This window comes from Canis lupus, chromosome 4 (genome assembly GCF_003254725.2).
Source record: "Canis lupus dingo isolate Sandy chromosome 4, ASM325472v2, whole genome shotgun sequence".
NCBI lineage: Eukaryota > Metazoa > Chordata > Mammalia > Carnivora > Canidae > Canis > Canis lupus.
Window position 1 is genome coordinate 67,065,801 of NC_064246.1, and position 23,047 is coordinate 67,088,847.

The window sequence follows — 23,047 nt, forward strand, 5'->3', positions numbered from 1 at the left end:
GTATGACCAACATGAGTTAGCATTAAATTTAGAAACTATAATAAAACATAGATCTTAAGATGCACATTCTAGTATGACATCGACTTCACTGTGCTTGTGTAAAATTGTAGCTCAAAAAACTTACAGCCCCTTTGAAAATAAGTATATGTGTATTTTGTCCTCAATTGCATGGGCCATAGCTAATATTTCTGTAGGCTGGCATTATCTGCTATTATATTTCACAGACTCTCAGAGGCTTGTTCTTAAAAACTTGATTGAGATGCTCCATATCTAATTATTAACCCACTTCATCGTTCATTAGCCTCCCAGTACCATGCTCACTTTGCTTAACTGAAGATTAATTTGATCAAAAAGACAAGCTGTGCCTTGTGGGACTTTCTTGTTGTGCAAGGTGGTCATCCTCATAGCTCTCTGGCTAATCATTTCCTATGAACTCCTGGAGTTGGAACTATTTGCTCTCCCTAAGGACAAATTGTATCTTCTTTTTTTTTTTTTTAAGATTTTATTTATTTATTCATGAGACACACACACACACACAGAGAGAGAGAGAGAGAGAGAGAGAGAGAGAGAGAGGCAGAGACATACGCAGAGAGAAGCAGGCTCCATGCAGGGAGCCTGATGTGAGAATCGATCCCAGGACTCCAGGATCACACACTGAGCTGAAGGCAGATGCTTAACCGTTGAGCCACCCAGGCATCCCTGTATCTTCTTTCTGTGTACTGCCTTTCAGTACATTCTAATATGCCAAGAATGTTGAATTTCCCCCTTCAAAATTGCTGTTGATCATAACCAGGCAATTTTTCTCTCTCTTTATCACCTAGTTGCTTTACAAGAGTATGAAATGGGCATTACTATGGAGTGCTAATTATTGAGTGGTCCATTCCCACAAGTAACTTATGCCACCACCTCTCAGTGGTTCCATTGCCAATATATTTGGCCACTTTGCTGCTGAGAATATCTCTTACTAAGTTATTACCTATAGTGGATAATAAATTTCCTGTAACAGTAGTTGTGTGATGCACAGAATCATCAATGGCCTCTTATCAACAGCATTCCTGGGTCTCAATGAAACAGGAGAGAGAAAGACATCTCTCAGGGTCCCCATCAAAGCTAATTTTTAGGGTTTCTCAATCTGAGGAGGAGATGAGGTAGAGTCTAATTTAAAGCCCTAAATGTCTTCCTTTGGGTTCTCACAAACAATGTTTCAGTGATTTCCTCCAGCTTGTTCCTCTCTATTTTCTGGGGGAGCTAGGCAGCTTATATCCTATGGATTTGCCATATCGACAATTACTGGGCCCCTTCCTTCTTTCAACAATCTTTAGGTTGTCACCTATCACATATCAAGCTCAGAAGATACAATGGGGCCAGATGGAGCCCCTTCCTTCGGAGTGTATGAGCTAGCAAAACTCCTAGAATCAGAATCCACTTCCTTGCTCAGGCAAGGCCCCTTACTGTCTACTTACTGGTGTGTCTAACCCCAACTTGCTTCCAGTTTACTTAGGAAGAATTGTCCCAATAGCAGTCTCTTAAAAAAAAAAAATTAAAAAAAAAGTCAAGGTAATTGTTTTTTTTAAAATAATAAATTTTTTATTGGTGTTCAATTTACCAACATACAGAATAACACCCAGTGCTCATCCCGTCAAGTGCCCCCCCCCAGTGCCCGTCACCCATTCACCCCCACCCCCCGCCCTCCTCCCCTTCCATCACCCCTAGTTCGTTTCCCAGAGTTAGGAGTCTTTATTTATGACAGAAGTCTCCCTTTCTGTCAAGGTAGCTTTGAACAGAGGGATTAGATATTCACAAACCGAGCGTTCACAACATGGACACATTTACAAATTCGGGGTGACATCCTGCTCCAACATGTAATGCAGGCGCCTTTGGCCGCTCTGGAAATTAGAGAGCGTTAAAATTGAATTCAAATAAAGTATTGCAGAAATCGTACAGGTGAAGCCCAGCTCTGTTGCTAGGCAACCTGACAGCCTCTCGAGTGGGGACCAACTTGCCTCCCACACTTGACCATCTCTCCCCAGTGGTGGGACGCGGAGGCCTCATTGGCTCCCGTCTCCTCGCACTGAACCCCAATTGGTCGGAGGGGCTCTCACTCCGCTCCCGTTGGCTCTCGCCGGCTCTCGCCGCTCTGTGATTGGCAGGCCGGCTCTCGGGCCACCGCACGTCACTCTCTCACCCCACTTCCTCGGGCCTCCAGCTTTGTCCCCGCCCCTTCCCCCGCCCTTCCAGCCACGAGGGAAAGCCCTAGCCGGGGCCCGCCTCCACGTCTCTCCGGATTGGCGGAAGCCGGCCGGGGGGGCGGGCTCTGCCGGGCCGCTCTGCGGGCCGCGATTGGCTGCCGGAAGCGCGGTCCAGCCTCCCCCCGACTCCCGGCGGTGCGGGAGTCGGGTGGGTCGGCGGCTATAAAGCTGGTGGCGGAGGGGAGGCGCCGCGTACTGCCCTTGCGTGGCTCGCTCCCTTCCCGGCAGCCGCCCGGTCACGTCTGGGTGAGTGCCCCGCGACGGGGGGAGCCGGGCTGCCGCGGCGCCGGGCGGGATGAAGGCCGGGCGGGCGGTGTCCTTGACTAGGCCCGAAGGAGCTCCAGCTCCGTCCCGGCGGGGGGGCGGGGGGCGGGGGCGGAGGCGTGGACCTGGCCCTGGATGGGGGCGCGGGCGCCGCGGGGTGCGGGGTGCGGGGCCGCCCCGCCAGCCGCCCGGGCCCGCAGGCGGGGGCTTTGACGGGGGGCTGGGGAGTCGCGGAGGGAGAAGGCGAAAGGGCGTTGAGGGCGAGGGTTCTAGTGACCTAGTCAGCCGGGGGCCGGGGAGCCGGGGGGCCGGGGCGCGGCCGTGATCGCCTTGAGGGGCGGGGGGCGGGGGGCGCCCCCGGAGCTGGGCTGCCCGGGCGTTCCCCGAGCTTTGGGGTGAGGGTGGACGCCGAGGGATGGAGAAGACCACGCCTGGTTAGATGGAGCCTCGTAGGTTGGCAGGGGGTGTGTCCTCTTGCAGCCACATAGAGTTGCTGGGAAAGGGAAGCGGGCGAGCATGACTTTCTTCCCTAGCTCAGGTGCAGAGAAGCATCAAAACCGGGATTTATTTTTTTTTAATATTTATATGTTTATTTATTTTTATTGGAGTTCAATTTGCCAACATATAGCATAACACCCAGTGCTCATCCCATCAAGTGCCCCCCTAAAACCGTGATTTAACGAGTACTTGGGCTGCTGACTGCTTCCGTCGGCTTGCTTCGGGTATCACAGGTTCCTGCCTCCCACCTACCTTCCCGCCTCCGAATTTTCTATGCCCCTGTTAAAGGGAAAAAAAAAAAAAAAAAGGTTTCCTGGGTGTTCTGAAATCCTGTGCCTCCCTCTTGCTAATAGTTTTAGAGCCGGTCTGACCTGCTGTGATGTAGTGGGCAGGTACCCGCAGGGCCTTCACACACGGAGGATTGGGGATTAAGCTAAGTGTATGGTGTCTTCGAAAAAACGTGTCCTTGTGTGACGGATGGTAGAGAAAAGGATTACTCTGAGCTTCCCTGGAGGAGGAATGTGGACAACAGGTAATGAAGGAGGTTATCTCTGCTTGTCATGTTTGCCCTGTGGCCTTGGCCTTAGGCCATCAAAGGCTTCTTTTCACCGCTCACCTCTGCTGCAGCGCTTCCCACAGCTGCTGATGCTCCCGTCAACCTGCCGCAGTTGGATGATGTGTTCTGGCTGTGGCTGAGTGATGTTTGCTCTATCACACTGCTGAATTCTGAAAAACAATGGCAAGATAAATGACAAAATCACGACAAATGAAGACGCTCATGTAGTTAACAGGTTTTTCCTTCTGAGTTGGAGTTTGGACTTTAGTTGTACAGATTCTGTTAGAAGGGAGATTGAAAGCCCTTAACATGGATCTGTCCAAATGGTTCTTTGCATCTTGAGACCTCTAAGCAGTTTGTGTTCTTTCTTTGATCAAAACTTTATATTTTTAAAATTTCAGTTATTTTTGTAGGGGTAAGGAGGGCAGGGATAGTATATTTTACGGGGAAGGAGAAAGACGCACTTTTCTCGGTGTTTAACCTTTGTAGGTCTCTCCTAAATTTGTAGATTTGCCCTTTTTATCCAATTCTAGTTTAATAGGTAACACCAATTCTTAGGAAGGCGCTGCCAATGGGGAGAAATTACAGGATGTTTTATGTACCATAAAAGGCCACGTCATCTGCTGGCTATTTCAGGGCCTTGCTTTTGATTTTGTTTTCTTAGGTATTCCTCCAGAGTGCTTTTACATCTTGTTTCTCTTAACTGTGGGATGGACTTTAAGACTTTTTGATTGAGATTTTAGATAGCTTTCATGGAAGGAAGTGCAAAACCCTGATAATTGATGTAATGTGTATTTACTCAGTGCTCTAGAATAATTTAAAACCATAAAACAGCTGGGATCCCTGGGTGGCTCAGCGGTTTAGCACCTGCCTTCGGCCCAGGGCGTGATCCTGGAGTCCCAGGATCGAGTCCCACGTCGGGCTCCTTGCATGGAGCCTGCTTCTGCCTCTCTCTCTCTGCCCCTCTATCTCTCTCTGTCTCTCTCTCTGTGTGTGTGTGTCTCATGAATAAATAAGTAAAATCTTTTAAAAAAAAAAAAAGGCAATGGAACTGAATGAGAGGAGATACAGTTGAGGTTCTGGTTTGAGGAATTTGATGGACTATATATCAGAATCTATATTTAGTTTCATGTAAAGAACTGAGTCTTATAATTTTATTTTATTTTATTTTAAAAGATTTTATTTATTTGAGAGAGACCGCACGAGCACTCACAAGGTGGGGGGAGGCAGAGGAAGAAGTAGACTCCCCACTGAGCAGGGAGCCCCTTGGACCGCTGGATCCCAGGACCCCAGGATCACATCTGCTGAAGGCAGATGCTTAACTGACTGAGCCACCCAGGCACCCTGTTTGACATTTTTATATTTCTCAAGATGATGGTACAGATTCAGAAGGTTGAAAAATATGTTACTCAATCTAATGGAATGGTAGTAGCCCTCAACTCTTAACAATCTATTCATTCTGAGACTTCTTGGTATATGGTGATGCTCACTTACTGTCTGTCAACTGAGTATAATGAAAGCAGTAGAGAAGCTAATTTTTCAAAGGCTTCATCGTTGCAGGTTTTGTGACTGGGGATATGTGCATATGGGAATGTTGGTAAGAGCAACACATGTTCTCTTATTCCATTGGATCACCTACATTTTTTAGTAGAAAGCCAGTTTTCTTAAACACGTTCCGGGCACTGTTTGGTGCTGCAACTCATTTAAAATGTGATAGCAAAAAGAACTTACTGATGAGAGCTGTACAAGTACTTAAATCTAAAAGATTTGTCCTCTAACTATGATAACTCCAAATTCAGCCCCTCAAAAAATGGCAGTTGAATGCCCTTTTCTCCAAGATCTCAAAGACATTTCTTTTTCTTTCTTTTTTTTTTTTTTTTAAGATTTTATTAATTTATTCATGAGAGACCCACAGAGAGGGACAGAGACATAGGGAGCCCGATGCAGGATTCAATCCCAGGACCCCGGGATCACAACTGAGCCAAAGGCTGATGCTCAACCACTGAGCCACCCAGGAGCCCCTTAGAGAGATTTCAAAAAAGGATCAAAATACAGCCCCCTCTCCCAGGAGACTTCTAGGAATTGAGTATGGATCAAAAGACTGCCCATGACTATTTTTCCAGGGAGTAGAATATGAAGACTTTGTGTGAATGACCTATACCTGCTGTAGAATTGCGGAGCCCTGATGAGAAACTTGAGGAAACCTTCCTGGAAGAGGTAGCTTAGAGTAGGGCCTTGCAATAGAAGTAGAATTTATAAGCAGACCAGGAACTCTGGGGCAGAGGCCGGAATGTCTATTTTTTTAACAGAGAACTAGACCAGAGTGTACAGGCATGGGCAAAGCCTTCACCAGTAGTTTTGCTTGCTTCTTCCCAAGGAGGAAAGGTCTTTCTCATTATAAAGGATGTCCTGTATTTCTCTCCTGTTATAGTGAAAAAGATCAGCAGGTAACCGCTTACTGTTTATCATGTACCTAAATGTGTGCTGGATGAACTTCTTTGACTCTTTGTTTGAATCAAGGCTGAGGAGGGATCCCAAAGAAGGAATTTAGAACTCTGAATAAACCCCAGGAGAAAGAAAGCTTCATTGCATGAACCTAGTTGATGCTAGCAGCCTCCCGCATTCTTCAGTTTTTCTCTTTGCCAAACTAGGTTTGGCAAAAATGCCTATATTGTGGCTCCAGAGGCTCCAAACATGCTGTGTGGTAACCTGCCAGCCGCTTGCCATTCATTAACTGCTTCCTGACCTGTGCTGCCCCCCCCTCCATCATTGCTCTGAAAAGACCTTCTGTTACAAATAACTGATGACCTGCTGGAGACTTTGGCAGTGCAGTTTCGATCATCTCAGGATCAAGAACCCTCTAGCAGTTGCAGAAGAGAAAGGGAAGCCTAATCCCTTCGTGATGGACTGTTCCTGAAAGTGGCGTTTACAGCCTCCATTTCCTTTCCTCCAGGACTCTCCCGAGAGCTTAGGCATGGCAGTCCTCGTGAATCTTCTTTCTTTTGTTTTTTTCTTTGCTCTAAAGTCCTCCTCTCTTCCCCCTCTTCCCCTCCCCTCCTCCTCTTGTCTCTGCCCCTGCTTGCCCCACCTAAACTCTCCTCAGCTGAAATAATCAAAATTGAAAGAGGGAATATTGGCAGTTCAGGGGAAATTTCCTTGATGGAAATAGCATCAAATGCATATATATAATATGGTTTCAAGAAGAAATATTACTAAGTTACTTAGTCCCAACCTGGAGGGGGAATCATGTTTTCCCCCCACCAGTGAGAACCAGTCCCTGTGGTCTACTTAATTTGCAGGTTACAAAAGCATAGTTGAAGATAATAAAGAACAAAATATAGGTTATTTTCTCAAAGTGTATATATAATTCTTTTTTTTTTTTTTTTTAATTTATGATAGTCACAGAGAGAGAGAGAGAGAGAGAGAGAGAGGCAGAGACACAGGCAGAGGGAGAAGCAGGCTCCATGCACCGGGAGCCCGACGTGGGATTCGATCCCAGGTCTCCAGGATCGCGCCCTGGGCCAAAACAAAGGCAGGCGCCAAACCACTGCGCCACCCAGGGATCCCCTGTATATATAATTCTGTAATCAAAGAGGTCTCTTGGAATGTAGAAGTCTTCTCTTTTCCTACAAAGTTCAGGGCTTATTTATTTGCGGGGGGAAGGGTAAACTCAATGTAGTAAAAGGGATGAAATCTAAAGAGCACTCAAATGATCTAATCATGTCAAAGAAATCTTACTAAATTATTTACTAAAAGTAATTCAGACGACTGAATGTAGTCTCTGACTAATCAGGCAAGCACGGATGCTCAATTTGCCAGTAGTTAAATAGCAAAGGTAATTGCGTTTTCATTAAGCACAAGAACTGTTGTTGTCTCAAGTTAACAATCCTTCAGAATAACAACAACAAAAAAACACAAAAAACAATCCTTCAGAACAGATAGACTGAGGTGAGTGCGCTGGTGTCACCTTCCCATTTTATCTCCACATAACTTAAATGATGATAAAGCATAATGCTCTTTTCTTTTGATACCACATGCTTATCTTTTTATTACCAGCACAGTTTGGGAAAAATCACTTTTAAAAGGTTGGGGAGGGTAAGGTGGACATGTTGAAGGTCAGGAGCATAAGATCAAATAAATGTAGGTAATTAGGTCTTACTACTAGAAAGATACATGTTTTGTTTGAGAAATACTAAGAACTAGGATAATGATGTATTGATGCTTTATATTATTACAAAGCGTTATCCACATAGTTTATCTTCTCAACCACCTGAGAGGGCAGGTATTAACTCCATTTTATAGATGAACTCAGAGGTACAAATTGCTAAAGCCACAAACTCCTAAGTGTTCTTTTTTTTTTTTTAAGATTTTATTTATTTGAGAGAGAGAACACCAGTGGGGGGAAAGCAAAGGGAGACGCAGAGTCCTCACAAAGTAGGAAGCCCGACACAGGGTTTGATCCCAGGATTATGACCTGAGCCACCCAGGGACCCCTAGAGCAAGCTCTTGAATGGGAGAATCTCAAAGGGGGAAAAAGTTTTATGAGCTTTACCATATTTCTAGCAAAGTCAAAATCAGTTCTATGTAGTAATATAATTGGACAAAGAAATGTTTATTTTAACTCTGAATTGGATTCATTATTTGAATTTCTGTGGTGATTTATGACTTTAAAAGAAGTTCTTATTTGAAATTCCTAGTGCCTGGAGGAGGAAACAGAGGGACAGACCTGGAGACTGCAGTTCTTTATTCCTCACACAGGTATGGCATCCTAGCATGCTGCTGAAGGAAAGCCTTCCTCTCTAAATGAAAGGGGGAAATTGAATTTTTATCCCAGGGCAAATAACCACTCATGTGACCCACACATTCTTAAAATCCATTATGGAGTTACTTTATCTTTAAATATTAATTAATGGTGTAGTGCTTTGGGAGACTGTCCAACTTTGTGATTATTAGACTACTGTTTTAAATCTAGAAACTAATTTTTTTTACCCTTTCTAAAGAGAAAATTTACATACTTTATTATAAATACAGAATCCCATTATCTGGCTTAGATTTTTTTTTTTTTTAATTGTGGATACAATGCTCTGAAAAATGCTTTTTATCAGCAAAAAGTTAAAAATATATGCAGATAATTTCTTAAGCTGTCAGGTTTTTAGACTATATTTTATTTAGAAATGTTTCTGTCTGTGATTATTTAGAATAGTGAATTAACTAGAATACCCTATTGTGTATGGAGTTAACACCATAATGTGAACATCTCAGATCTTTAGTTGGCCTTTTTCTTTTTCTTACTGTATCTGGTCTATTTCAGAGAGCATTTGAGAGGACAGCATAAGAGCATACCTTAATAGGATAGTTAAAAGTAAAGATTACAGATCAGAAACTGTATCAAATTTTTTGTTACTTGAAATGCTATAGAAACAGTTATTTCCCTGTATTAATTTTCCATTCTTTTCCTGCTTAATCTTATGCCTCCTTAATTTCAATCAAAAGCTAAATATTTCAAATGGGACAGCTTTTTATCAGGAGTATAGGGAGAACATATTGGCTATCAAAACCCCTCAGAGAATGAGCAATAAAGACTGAGTCAGATAATGTAGAAATTTCTTCCACACCACGATCAGAGTCAGGATTCACTTTGAACGTGATGTGGGTGGGTTAGTTAAGCTACATTCCCCCGCCCCAAGTGAAACAAGGGACTTATTTTTAACCTCTTGGAGTTTAAGAATAATAGTTACACCTTATTTCTTAAGTGCAATAATACAAGAACTGATCAGAGCTAGTCAGATTATGGTAAATAGAGATTAATTCTGGAATCAAAGCCCTGCATTGTGGCTTTTAATAAACTGGCTTATACTTTCAGAAGATTGTATATACTTGTCCATTTTATTTCTAAAAGCATTGCAAGTTACTGGTCCAAGCAGGGAAAATCACACTATCCTCAGTGTGTTTAGAGCAGTTTGAAGAGTAGAGAGGATCCAGGGTGGTAACCTTGTGGGAAAGGCTGGGAAGGTGGGTAATCCTACTGCCTCTGGTTTGGCAGTTTAGAGGGTAGCATATAGGAGAGGTTCCTCTTAAAAGATACGGACTGGTTCTCTAGTTGTAGAGCTCTTTTCTATTGATTATGCAGAGGACTTAATCGTAGTTTATTCTAAACTTAGAATCTGCCTAGTGATATTTGAGTCCCTTTATGTCTTTATTTCAACTTCAGTGTAGCGCAGTTTAGATGAGCATAAACTGAGAGGTTGTCGTGGAAGAGAGGAAAGAGTAGAGTAAAGAGGCGCTTCTCTGTTCACTTAGCTGATGTGATAGTAAGCATGTGAAGCTGTGAAACAGTTGAGGCTGGAAATCTGGGAGCCATCCTAAACACTTCCTTCTTTTCCTAACTTCTAGCCAATCACAATTTCTGCCACTTGGCTTCCCTATTTTTTGAAGCTGCTCCCTCACCCCTCATGTAGTAATTGCTCTAGTACATAACCTGTCTTAACTGGACTTCCATATCTGCTCCCTAATCCAAATCCATTCTCTGGGTGGCACTAGTGATTATGCCAAAACGGTGACTCGCAAGCTTTTTTGACTATGACCTTCAGTAAGAAATATACTTTATATTGCAACCTAGGATATGTGTGAATGAATGAAACAGAATTTTCGTGGAAAAATTCTTTAATTACTGTGTGCCATGCAATCTGATTATTTTCTGTCCTTTTCTACTACATTTTAAAATACATTGTTTGCCATCCACCAAATTGATTCCAGAGTTGGAGAAACATTGATCTGGACATGAATATGACCAAGTTATTCCTGTCTAAAATGGTTTGATGGCTCCTTATTGTCTTCATTATGAAATTGAAGCTCCCTAACATCAGCATACCGGAACCATTATGTCCTGACCCTGATCCAGTTCTCCTGACGTACTGCTTGCGTGATCTATTCACTGATCCTCACATTTCACTTCAGTAAATTAGCAAAACTTTTTGTAGCTCTTTGTACTGTGCCTTTTTGTGTATTGTCCACCCTGTTGAAAATCTCCTACCACCATTTGCTTCAGCAGAGCTTTACTGATTACTCCTTAATCATTCTGAAGACTCAAGTCAGTACCAGTAACCAAGAAGCCTCCCTTCCTACTCTTTCCCTGGCCTCCAGGCTGAATTAAGTAGTTCTTGGAACATAATGTGATTGTTATTTCACTTGTTTATTATTAGTTGTTTATATCTTATACATAAAAATGGTGACTAGTTGAAAGGGCAAGGATTATCTCTTATGAAACTTATCCCACATGTTTGGCGTGTAACATGTTGTCATTGTTTGAATGAATGAAAAAACATAAATAAGATTTGTATATTTGGAAGGAAGATTCAGTGGTATCCTTTAAGATCTTTAACTTAGATTTTGTGATTATATTTCTAGGTGCTTATTTTTTAGGTTTTAATATACTTGATGACTTATAGGCTAAGGGTGGATTACATGATTTAAGGATAACTTCTCTGCTTTCAATGTTCTTTCAAGGCTTCAGTAATTAACAACTGACCAAGGCAATAGTCTCTAATTTCATACCGATACTATACTAGAGTTTTCAGAGTGGCAGAGGACAAATGACATAAATATGGGATTTTACTTCATTTTTAGGAGTCGAAGTAGTAGTGAGTTGGTGAAAGGGTAGGACTCAGGTAGCTCTCATAAGCTAAGACGTTTAGGTCAATGAAGACCTGAAATCCTGTCACTTAAGTAGCACCTTCCAATTATGTGATGCCTAAAAAGGAAATTAAGTTGTAGAAGTTTAAAAGGGAGGAAAATTCTGTCTCTAAAACTAATAGGCTATGCCATTCTTCAAAGCCTGATAACTGAATTTTCTGACTCCTATGCCAACTGGGTTCTGGGTGGACTGCCCATCTCACTAAAGTGAGATTAGAAGTTAGGAAGAAGAGACCTGCTTGTTTTTGTCAGCAGGAAGGAGCGGGGAGGCGGGAGGTGGGGGGGAAGATGTGTAGACCCTAGTTCTGCAGCAGAAGTGCTCCAGCAGCTTTAGTTAGGAGTATGAGCTTTTGGGATCTGAATAGCCACCTTCTCCCTTTGCTCCTCTAGCTCTGCCAACAAGTTTGTAACCATTTCCCTGTATTAAATTCTCCCCTATTTGAAATACCTAGAATAACTTTTCCTGATTAATACAGTCTCTAAACAAATTGAGGAGGTTCTGATAAGTTATGTGACTTGCTCATACACACATATCAATGGTCTTAAGTGGCTAGCACATTTAACTTACTGTTGGTAAATCTAGATACTACTGAAAGTATTTACAGTGTGGCAACAGTCTTTGTAGTGCCCTTTTTAAGATAGAAGAGTTGGTTTTAAGAGGTGTTCTCTAGCTGCCACACAAATAATATGTGGATTACCAGTTTTCAAATTTGAGTCAGTTTGGGTTTATCTCCTGATTTAGAAGCTAAGTGATTTTTTGTTATTCTGTGGTCATTTATTGCCCGTATTTTAGCTGTAGAAAGCATGGGATATTGGCATATGACCCTCTTATGGGTCCTGGAACTTATTTTTGCGTAAAATTTTAATCATTGGGTTCTGGGCAGAGGAGAGGGGCTCTTTACAGTATCAGGGGCCTGGTGTAGATGGACTTTGTAGACTTCCATAGTGTGCCTTTTCTACTTGCTGAGATTGTTTAGATCAATGAAGAATATATCCATGATGAATGACTGGCTGACTTATTTAAACTTTCTTGGGTGGCCGGGAATAGATCAGGTACTTGAATTCTGATTGGTGGACCATATTACTAAATGGTCATTGTATTCTTATATCTTATAGCTCTTTATAGTAGAAGACTCTTATATTTACCTTTAAGTATCATGTCTTAATCTAAAGAGGTCTAGGTGGCTTTGTTTGTTTGTTTTAAAGATTTTATTTTTAAGTAATCTCCACCCAACCTGGGGCTTGAACTCACAACCCTGAGATCAAGGGTCACATGCTCCACCGACTGATACAGCCAGGTGCCCCTGAAGAGGTCTGGTTTTAAATAAAGTGCAAATCTTTCTAAGACAATAATTATAAATAATAGTGTTCCATTCATACTATAATTGCTACCTCCACATATTAAAATTGCCCCAATATAATTAATGGTATTGTAATGGCATTATATGGTGACAGACGCTGGCTACGCTTATGGCGAGCATAGCATAATGCATGGAGTTGTCAAATAACTCTGTTGTATATCTGAAACAAATGTAACATTGTGTGTCAACGATACTTCAGTTAAAAAAATAATAATAATAAAATTGCCCTGGATGAAGTATACTAAACTTAGAAACTAACATTTCAGGTGATAGTTGAACTCCTAATGTTGATTTCTTAAGTTTGAACTTGACAGTCTGGAATTTATAACCTAGAATGATGTTTTCTTCTGTTTTTCTTTCTAAAGCTCTTTCACCATGCCTGGGTCACTTCCTTTGAATGCAGAAGCCTGCTGGCCAAAAGATGTGGGAATTGTTGCCCTTGAGATCTATTTTCCTTCTCAATATGTTGATCAAGCAGAGTTGGAAAAATATGATGGTGTAGATGCTGGAAAGTATACTATTGGCTTGGGCCAGGCCAAGATGGGCTTCTGCACGGATAGAGAAGATATCAACTCTCTTTGCCTGACTGTGGTTCAGAACCTTATGGAGAGACATAGCCTTTCGTATGATTGCATTGGGCGTTTAGAAGTTGGAACAGAGACAATCATTGACAAATCAAAATCCGTGAAGACTAATTTGATGCAGCTCTTTGAGGAGTCTGGGAACACAGATATAGAAGGAATAGATACAACTAATGCATGCTATGGAGGCACAGCCGCTGTCTTCAATGCTGTTAATTGGATTGAGTCCAGCTCCTGGGATGGTATGTTACGTTATTCCAAAGAAACTCTCCTTGAGGATGCGCAGGCCCACATGACCTTTTAATTAATGCCATATGTGAATTTACCAGTTATGCTTGTTTGAATATGGTCAGAAATGTACCTCTTTCAACTTACCTGAATTATAAACTGGTTCTCTTTAACATGTAGGACAGAATTATAAAGATTTACATTTTTTTTTCTCCTTTGCCAAAGATGGGAAAGCATATTTTAGAAAAACAGAAGACTTCAGTGTATATGTATGATACTTTTAGTGGTGATCACCTTCTTGCATATTAACAAAAATCTTTTTCAGGACGGTATGCCCTGGTAGTTGCGGGAGATATTGCTGTATATGCCACAGGAAATGCTAGACCTACAGGTGGAGTGGGAGCTGTTGCTCTGCTAATTGGGCCAAATGCGCCTTTAATTTTTGACCGAGGTGAGTGTTTGGGGGAGCGGATTTCTTTTTTTTATTAAAACAAAGTATGCCAAGAAAGTTGAAAGTACAAATAGAAACTAGTACTGAGTATTCATTAAATGCAGTTACTACCTGCTAAATATGCATGTTAGCATATTTAGTCTTTATAACAACTTTATGAGGTAAGTAATGTCATTCTCATTTTACAGAGAAAATGGGTATAAGTAAGAACAGAGGAGTAACTTGCCCACTGTCACTCATTAGTGACAAGTTTCATTTGTTTTCAGTTCAGTAGAGCAATTGTGATCTTCCAGTTAGAGGTAGGAAACTTGTATAAAATGTTGTGTATCAAAGGAGTCTGAGGCCTGTCCATGGATACTGTAATGTTTCTTTTCAGTTATGTGTTGGTTCCACCTTGTGATTTCCATACTGCAAGTGGCAAGAGTTGATTAGATGCTTTAGGAACAAGGCAATCTGCTGACTAACATACAAACATCAGGTTGCAGATATACATGTCCTCTTCCTTTCTTGTTCTCATAGGACTTCGTGGGACACATATGCAGCATGCCTATGACTTTTACAAGCCTGACATGCTTTCGGAATATCCTATAGTAGATGGCAAACTCTCCATACAGTGCTACCTCAGTGCACTAGACCGCTGCTACTCTGTCTACCGCAAAAAGATCCGAGCCCAGTGGCAGAAAGGTGCGTTTCATCCATTTCCCTTGGTTTTGACGTCCGTTGAGGGCAGTGTAATGTGCTGAGTGTCTTCAGTGAGACACTGCCTTGTGGGCATCCTTCATTAGTGTCCTTGAACCATTCCTTCCACCAGATAGCATTTCCCCACAGATTCTGGGAATGTGTAATTTAGGGAAACAGGGAAGCTTTGAAAATGAGGTGTATCTGTGCAGAAATGCTTAGGCTTACCCCCAGTAAAAAAAATCAACACTGAGGCAAAGAAAGTAACCTGAATTTTGTTCATCTTTTGGGAGAGGTGTTTTTACAAGGCTTTAGTTTGCAACTGTGATCCAGAGCAAACTCTAATGAAAATAAATTACCGATGTTGACCCCCATCCCCCTACAGCCTGTTTGCATTTGACCTATGAATTCATCCTTGCTTTTGCAGTATCCTCATTAATCTCTGTCTTTAACCCTGAAAATGTTCTTGAGATACTCAAAAAGACAATGTTTGAATTAATGCCATTAAAACACACAGTATCATATAAATTAGGCTTTTTCATAGATCTGCATTCTATAGGCTGTAAGAGAGGTTTAAAAAAAAAAGTATTGAATGACACAGTAGGATTGAGTAGTCCTAGAGAAGAAGCATTCTTGCAGTGTGTAAAATGTCATACTTTTGATGGTATTTAACAGGACAGTGATTTTCTAACTTTCTGGGACCCACAGTGAGTAGTACACTCTACACTCTCTGTATGTGCTAAACTCACACAAAAATATCATGAAATTACTTACCATGCCACAGGTTACACAGCTATTTTCTACTCTATTCTATTTCATTAAAAAATACCGTAAGGTTAAAAAAAAAAAAAACAAAAAACAGGCCCAACCCACTAAATTAATTACAGACTCTTAAGCTCTGAGGTTTGAAAACAGTGATGTAGTGATGGGTAGTGTTCTGTCTCTGGGTGTCTTTTTGATATGCATTTTAAGCCATAGAGATAATTTCATTATACAGTTTATTTTTGGTTGCTGTTTAAAGATAGAAGAACATCTTAGCCTTGTTCTAAAATCATACTTCAAAAGTTAGTGTTTTAAAGTGAATTTCATAATTTCTTTGGATTTCTCTTGCAGAGGGAAATGATAAAGATTTTACCTTGAATGATTTTGGTTTCATGATCTTCCACTCGCCCTACTGTAAGCTGGTTCAGAAGTCTCTAGCTCGGATGTTGCTGAATGACTTCCTTAATGACCAGAACAGAGATAAAAATAGTATATATAGTGGCCTGGAAGCCTTTGGGTAAGAGAAGTTTGTTAGGGTTTTTTTTCTTCTTTGTGTATTTTTTTTTTTTAATTTTTATTTATTTATGATAGTCACAGAGAGAGAGAGAGAGAGAGAGGCAGAGACACAGGCAGAGGGAGAAGCAGGCTCCATGCACCGGGAGCCCGATGTGGGATTCGATCGCGGGTCTCCAGGATCGCACCCTGGGCCAAAGGCAGGCGCTAAACCGCTGCGCCACCCAGGGATCCCTATAGACATGAACATTTTAAAGTTAATTGGATCTTAAAAGTCATCTAGTCTAAAGTAGAAGAAACTGAGTCCCAGAGAACTGGTAGTTTATCTACATGAATTCTTTAGTCATTTCTACTCCTATTTTCTGATTTCCTCCTTTTAGTTCTGTTCCCTCTGTCACCATGATAATAGAGCCCCATGGGGCCTATATTTACTACTCCAGCCTCTGAAATCTCCTCTCCAGCGCCTGTGTCCCATCCCATGCCATGCGCCGCCACTACTGAAGTCTGCTTTCATGCTCCTTCCACATTTCCCCACTTAAAGTTCCCTGCCGTGCCTGTTAAAGTCACCCTGTCCCTTCTACATCTAATAAATTCTACTCAACTTTTAAGACTCAGCTTCTGCAATATCCTGACTTTGCTAACTAAATAGGCATTATGATGGACTTGAAATAGTATAGTGTATTCTGTTTGGTGACAATAGAGTTTTAGGGAATTTATTAACCCATTAGAATTAAGTTGTCTTAACTTGGTTATACAAAGATTTGACAAAAAGGACCTAATGTGTACAACTGTTACATCTTCCACGGCAATTAACCTGTTACTACTTGGCTTTTAATAAATAGGGAAAGCAAATCATACAGGCAGATTAGAATATTAGTTACATTGGCTACTATAATAAAAATGTAGTCTTTGAACATTGTAAGATGGCCTTTTTTCTAAATGTTTCAGGGATGTTAAATTAGAAGATACCTACTTTGATAGAGATGTGGAAAAGGCATTTATGAAGGCTAGTGCTGAACTCTTTAATCAGAAAACAAAGGCATCTTTGCTTGTGTCAAATCAAAATGGAAATATGTACACATCGTCTGTTTATGGCTCCCTCGCTTCTGTTCTAGCACAGTAAGTACATATTTCAGCTGCCTATCTCCTCTTATTTGGGGATGTTAGATTTTGAAGACCAACGTTGGGGTCAGGCATGTTGGTGGCAGATCACAGGATGACATCCAGATTCTTGAGGCTACTGTCCATTGATTTAAGGATAAATGGGATGAAGCTACTCCTGAGTACTTCATTTCATGCTGGCTTCCCTGGCTGCTGTTCTCATGATCTTATTCTTGACCTACAGTTGAACCATAAACCCCTAGTTGACAAAGTAACTTATTTTATGGCATAATGACTTTCGTAAGCCCCATCATTACCAAAAAGATAAAGACTCTTGGTTTTGGTCTGTTGTAGAGCTTTAGGTCCACTTCCTAAGGCCACCGGATGAATTTTTGCTCTTAACTTCTGTCTTCCCACACATTGTAGTTTTGGATCAGTGAGACTTTTAATTTTTATTTATTTACTTATAAAGGCTTTTTTTTTTTTTTTTTTTTTTTTTGAGAGAGAGAGAGAGAGAGAGAGCACAAGCTGGAGGAGGGGCGGACCCCCCACAGAGCAGGGAGCCCCATGCCACACTTGATCCCAGGACCCCGGGATCATGACCTGAGGCAGATAGATGCCTAACCAGCTGAGCCGCCCAGGCGCCCCTCAGTGAGACTTTTTTTTTTTTTTTTTAAGATTTTACTTATTCATTCATAGAGACAGAGAGAGAGAGAAAGGGGCAGAGGCACAGGTAGAGGGAGAAGCAGGCTCCATGCAGGGAGCCCGACATGGGACTCGATCCAGGGTCCCCAGGATCACACCCCAGGGTGCAGGCGGCGCTAAACCGCTGCACCACCGGGGCTCCCGACCCTTTTTTTTTTTAAAGATTTTATTTATTCATTCATAGAGACAGAGAGAGAGAGAGAAAGAGAAAGGGCAGAGAGAGAGAGAAAGGATCAGTGAGACTTTTTAATAACTTTTCTTCCCCCTACACAGGTACTCCCCTCAGCAGCTGGCAGGAAAGAGGATTGGTGTGTTCTCTTACGGTTCTGGTTTGGCTGCCACCCTGTACTCCCTTAGAGTTACACAAGATGCCACACCAGGTAAACGCAGCTCTTCTAACAAGAACATGTTGTGACCTACTGTGCTAAGGTTGATTGAGCAGACTCCTCAAGCAAGCACTTGAATCTGCCCCATAGACCATTACATTTGTATCTTCATTTCTTTCAACGTAGCCAGATTTTTACTCTCTAAGAATCCACTTTAACTGGGTAAATGGCAGGATTATCTGCGTTGGGAGAGCTTCCCTTTTTTCCAAGTCAGAAAAAATATATAATGAGCTGAAAAAATCTTTTTATGGCACAATGTCTGATTTTTCTGTCTCCAGCAAGTAACTTTATTTTATTCTCATTTGTAAAGTGTTTATAACCAGGGGAGGTGCAGTCGGGAGGGTAAGGGAAGCAGATCTGTCTAATGCAGGCAGCTGTGGAGCCTGATCATATGAATGAGTAATACCAAGTCTTTTCTTGTGGTTTCGTTTCATACAACATACCTAATTTTTATAGGTTTATGGTCTTGTCTTATATTCTTGAACAGGAAGGAGCAAAAACATGGAGAAAAACTGATGGAAGACTTGACATTAATCTAAAACTGTGTCAGGTTGACTATGGACAATAAGTTATTTGTAGTTTAACATCCCATCTATTTCCTGATTTGTCTCTTGGCTGATACTGAACAAATGTCTAGTCAGAGACCATAGGGAGCTGTGCCAAACAGATACCATTTTCTCTTCCACCTAAGTAGTATCTGGTACTTCAAGAAATGGAAAGCTTTTTTTCTTTTTGGCAGCATTTTCAAGTTTTGGGATGTGCTACTTTTGCCTTTTTTTTTTTTTTTTCCAATAGAGATTGTGGGGGGCTATGAGGAGTGACAGAGAGAGAGGGAGAGAGAATCCTAAGCAGGATCCACACACAGTGCAGAGCCTGATGTGGAGCTCGAACCCACAACCTTGAGATCATAACCTGAGCATAAGTCAGGAGTCAGACACTTAACTGACTGCGCCACCCAGTCAGTTAAGAGAATATAAAAATATTCTCTTTTGGGACGTCTGGGTGGCTCAGCGGTTGAGACCTGCCTTTGGCCCATGACATGATGGTGGAGTCCCGGGATCACCGGGATCAAGTCCCACGTCGGGCTCCCTACATGCAGCCTGCTTCTCCCTCTGCCTGTGTCTCTGCCCGCCCCGCCCCCCCCCCCCGCCCCTTGTCTCTCATAAGTAAATAAATCTTTAAAAAAAATTCTCTTTTAATATTGGGATTTACTGTTTTAGGGTCTGCTCTTGATAAAATAACAGCAAGTTTATGTGACCTCAAATCAAGACTTGACTCAAGAACTTGTGTGGCACCAGATGTCTTTGCTGAAAACATGAAGCTCAGAGAGGACACTCATCACTTGGGTAAAAATATTAAGTTGTGTTTAAACATAGAGGTATACACCCAAAGCCTACTGGAGAAGGCTCTAATAACCTGAAACATGTTACATATAAGATAAGGGTGTCTAGGCTTTATTCTGTACTAATGTGTTATCAGTGAAAATTGTGGGGAAATAGGCAACTTTTCTCTAGTTTTATTACCAAGTGACTTATGTATCCTAACTAATGTTTCATGTTCTCTGCTTTTCCTTTAGTCAACTATATTCCTCAGAGTTCAGTAGATTCCCTCTTCGAAGGGACCTGGTACCTCGTCAGAGTGGATGAGAAGCACAGGAGGACCTATGCCCGGCGCCCCTCCCCCAGTGAGGATACTCTGGGTGAAGGAGTAGGACTCGTACATTCAAGTGCAGCCACTGAGGTAGGTGAAGCTCCTCGTGTTTTGCTCGGCCTTGGACAGGCTGAGAAGTCTCCATCCTCAGATCTCAGGGCTTCAGGACCTGAGACTGAGCAGCTTAAAGGAATGTTGATAAAGAATGAGCTTTGCATTTATAATTATTAACATTTTTAAAACACGCAGTAAAGACTAGGTTTTGTTAATAATACCAATATTGAAAGGAAGACTGATGTAGAGAGAAGGCCCATTTGTGGTCATGTCTAGGTGAGAGCGGAGTTTGGAGCCCTTCTCATCTTAGGCCATTGTCAAATCTCTCTGCAGATTATCAAGAAGTAACACTAATAGCAAGGATTTGAATTCCTATTATATGCTAGGGATTTTATTTACATTTTCTAATTTAATCCTTAAAAAATCCATCTTGAGGTAAATGGTATTATTCCCATTTTAGAGACGAAGCTGCGAAAAGTTAAATGACTTGCCAAGGATCATGGCCCCAATTTGAACTGAGAACTTTATATATAACCCTGAAGTTGTTTCTTTTATCTGTTCAGCACCAATGTGAAGGATGCATAGTCTTTCTTCTTGTTATTACACCGATGAAGTAGCTAGTCGGGCCACCTGAGTCAGAGTTGGGAATGCAAGAGTAACAAGTAGAATGCTGTGTGTGGTGGGTCTCTGTGGCCTCCTTCTCTTCCTTGTTCTAGGAATATTTGTCTAATAACTTCACCATAAAGTAAAGAATGGCTGTTTAGTTCCACAAAAAGTTCTATAGAATATATATGTTTAGCATAAACCTCTCCAAAGTTGTCCCTTCTCAGTTTTTTTCTTAGTAGAATTTAACACAATGACTTTTTAAAAAACAAAAAAACTGCTATGAGAGTTGACAAGTTTTTTTTCCTTTGATTTTTAGCATATCCCAAGTCCTGCTAAGAAAGTGCCAAGACTCCCTGCCACAGCAGCAGAAGCCGAAGCAGCTGTCATTAGTAACGGGGAGCATTAAGATACTTCTGTGAGGTGGAAAACTTCTGTGCGGGTTGGGGTGGGGGGTCTGTATAGGAACAGTTCTGGGAATGGGATGTCTGGGGACAGTTTTAAAGGATTACATGTTGTGTAACTTTTTATGTGACTGACATGAAGCCTGGAAAACTATCGTGTTCTTGGGAGAGTTCTTTGCTCAATTTGCTCACACGCTTCCTGTTGTGGTCCAGCCAGTGCTTAATGTACGGGAATGATGTTTAAGGGCTCTGTAAACTTCATACCTCTCTGGCCATTCGTATGCATGAAGCTTAGTTTTTGAATGTGGTATCATGAATTGTGTGCTTCAGGCGAAGAAAGCAGAGGTACTAGTCTCCAATTTTAATTTTTTTAAACATGTAAGACTTTTGTACTTTGAACCAACAAGCTTAGTGAAAGTATCTGGTTTTTGAAAAAAAAAAAAAAGTTTCTAGTTTATGGAATGTAGTCTTAAAATGTGATATGCACAAACCCTGTTTAAAAATGGCAAGACAGGGGCAGCCCCAGTGGTGCAGCGGTTTAGCGCCGCCTGCAGCCCAGGGAGTGATCCTGGAGACCCTGGATCGAGTCCCACGTCAGGCTCCCTGAATGGAGCCTGCTTCTCTCTCTGCCTCTCATTCTCCCTCTGTGTCCCTATGAATAAATAAAATCTTTAAAAAAAAAAAAAAAAAAAAAAAAAAAAAAAAAAAAAAAAAAAAAAAAAAAAAAAAAAAATGGCAAGACAAATATACTCTTTTTCTATAATTTATAAATCCTAAAGAGGGAGAAGAGTTGGGATGGTAACACTGGTTCTGGAAACTGGAATGTTGCTTTAAATCCAGGCCAGCAGTGACGAGTTATTGTAATGACCTCTGAACAGAGAGATGCTAGCATTGAGCAGACGTCTGGTATAGACCGCGTGGTACACTGGGAAACTATGGACATAGCTCTGGGTCAGCTTTGGAATCCTTGGTTCAAGGTGGAGATGGTAGTGAAGCGGTGTATGAGGAAGTTGTTGCAATCCTTCTTTGCGCCTTATTTTAAAGAATAAATAAAAATTTTTTCTGGCTGCCTTTTAAAATTTTAAAACAAAATAGAAGGATGGGGCACAGGGCATTGTTAGGTTACCTGTGATGCTTCAGTGTTATAAATTCAACTTACAGACTGACAGCCTAAATTCACGGTATAAGTGTTATTTTCCTTTCTTTTCCCTTTTTCTGGTATCTTTTCAATGAAAATAAATAAAAGGACAACCCAAGTTTTATATAGTATGAACGGCCAAAAAAAGTATTCCATTTCAAGGTCTGGGAGTAGGATTTATAAAGCATTTTTTCAGACTTTCACTTAAAAAAATACTATCACATGAAATGAATAAGAAGACTGGTTAGACAGTTTTGTAGATCTTTTTGGTGCTGAACTATGACATGAGCCTTATAGACTGTAAAATAGAGATAGTTGGAACTAATGTACAGAACTAAATTTTTTAAACTTTATTTGCTGTTAAATTCTGTGAAGTTTCAGTTATCTAAAATAAACTTACACAAACATGAACTGTAATGTTTCAAATTGCAAGGTAATATGTAATGTAGTGTTTGTAAAATACTCTTGTCTAATATTAACTAGTGGTATTTTGATTTGTACAGTCCATTTGTTAAAATGACTTCATTTTAACATCCACTGATGTAGATTAATAATGTAAGTTCACATTTAAAGATTAATGGGAAAATGGTGCATGTAATACTTTCACAAGTATTGGGAGTTTGGTATGTTTTGAAAAGAGTAATTTAACTTTTGGGTGTCAGGAAATGGGTTTTTCTCAAAGTCCATTGCCGGCAATGGGCAAGCCTCGTAATATTGGCACAGAGCATTAACTGTACACCTTATTAACAGTGAGGTGAATAACTTTGAATAAAGTTTTAGAGAAATATTTCAGATATGTGTGTATTCTTTTTCCCTCTTGAACTAACAGTTTAGGCAAAAATCAGCTAATGTGCTATTTCAAAGTATGGGTATTTGTTTCATTTCAGTTCATTCATTCACTAATTTATTTGTTCATCATTCAACAGACATTTGAAAACCTGATATAAGCAAGGCACTCTGAATTAAAGAGTTACCAAGACGGCAGCCCGGGTGGCTCAGCAGTTTAGCGCCGCCTTCAGTCCAGGGTGTGATCCTAGAGACCCAGGATCGAGTCCCACGTCGGGTTCCCTGCATGGAGCCTGCTTCTCCCTCTGCCTACGTCTCTGCCTCTCTCTCTCTGTGTCTCTATGAATAAGTAAATAAAATCTTAATTAAAAAAAAAAAAAAAAACAA

At 41.2% G+C, this 23,047-nt stretch overlaps 1 protein-coding gene across 3 annotated transcripts; it reads left to right on the top strand.

Moving 5' to 3' along the window:
• The first annotated feature begins 2,339 nt into the window (after positions 1-2,339).
• HMGCS1 (3-hydroxy-3-methylglutaryl-CoA synthase 1) lies at positions 2,340-23,047 on the top strand. Of its 3 annotated transcripts, XM_035715513.2 has the most exons (13): positions 2,376-2,495; positions 3,365-3,543; positions 8,265-8,325; positions 12,986-13,443; positions 13,755-13,880; positions 14,400-14,564; positions 15,672-15,837; positions 16,782-16,952; positions 17,913-18,019; positions 19,246-19,371; positions 19,602-19,765; positions 20,652-20,755; positions 22,801-23,047. In XM_035715513.2, the coding sequence occupies exons 2-12, from the start codon at positions 3,489-3,491 to the stop codon at positions 20,739-20,741; spliced, it is 1,689 nt and encodes a 562-aa protein (XP_035571406.1). In that variant the 5' UTR covers positions 2,376-2,495; positions 3,365-3,488; the 3' UTR covers positions 20,742-20,755; positions 22,801-23,047. The 3 variants fall into 3 exon arrangements, with proteins under 3 accessions (XP_025291209.1, XP_025291208.1, XP_035571406.1); XM_025435423.3 differs by lacking the exon at positions 3,365-3,543 and having other exon boundaries at positions 2,342-2,495; XM_025435424.3 differs by lacking the exons at positions 3,365-3,543; positions 8,265-8,325; positions 22,801-23,047 and having other exon boundaries at positions 2,340-2,495; positions 20,652-21,249.

Bases quoted from the DNA above. Each gene is read 5' to 3' on its own strand.
- HMGCS1 (XM_035715513.2), top strand. From the start codon at position 3,489: ATGGTAGAGAAAAGGATTACTCTGAGCTTCCCTGGAGGAGGAATGTGG. The intron at 8,326-12,985 runs GTATGGCATCCT...TTCTTTCTAAAG, and splicing joins GTTCTTTATTCCTCACACAG to CTCTTTCACCATGCCTGGGT. The intron at 16,953-17,912 runs GTAAGTACATAT...CCCCCTACACAG, and splicing joins CTCGCTTCTGTTCTAGCACA to GTACTCCCCTCAGCAGCTGG.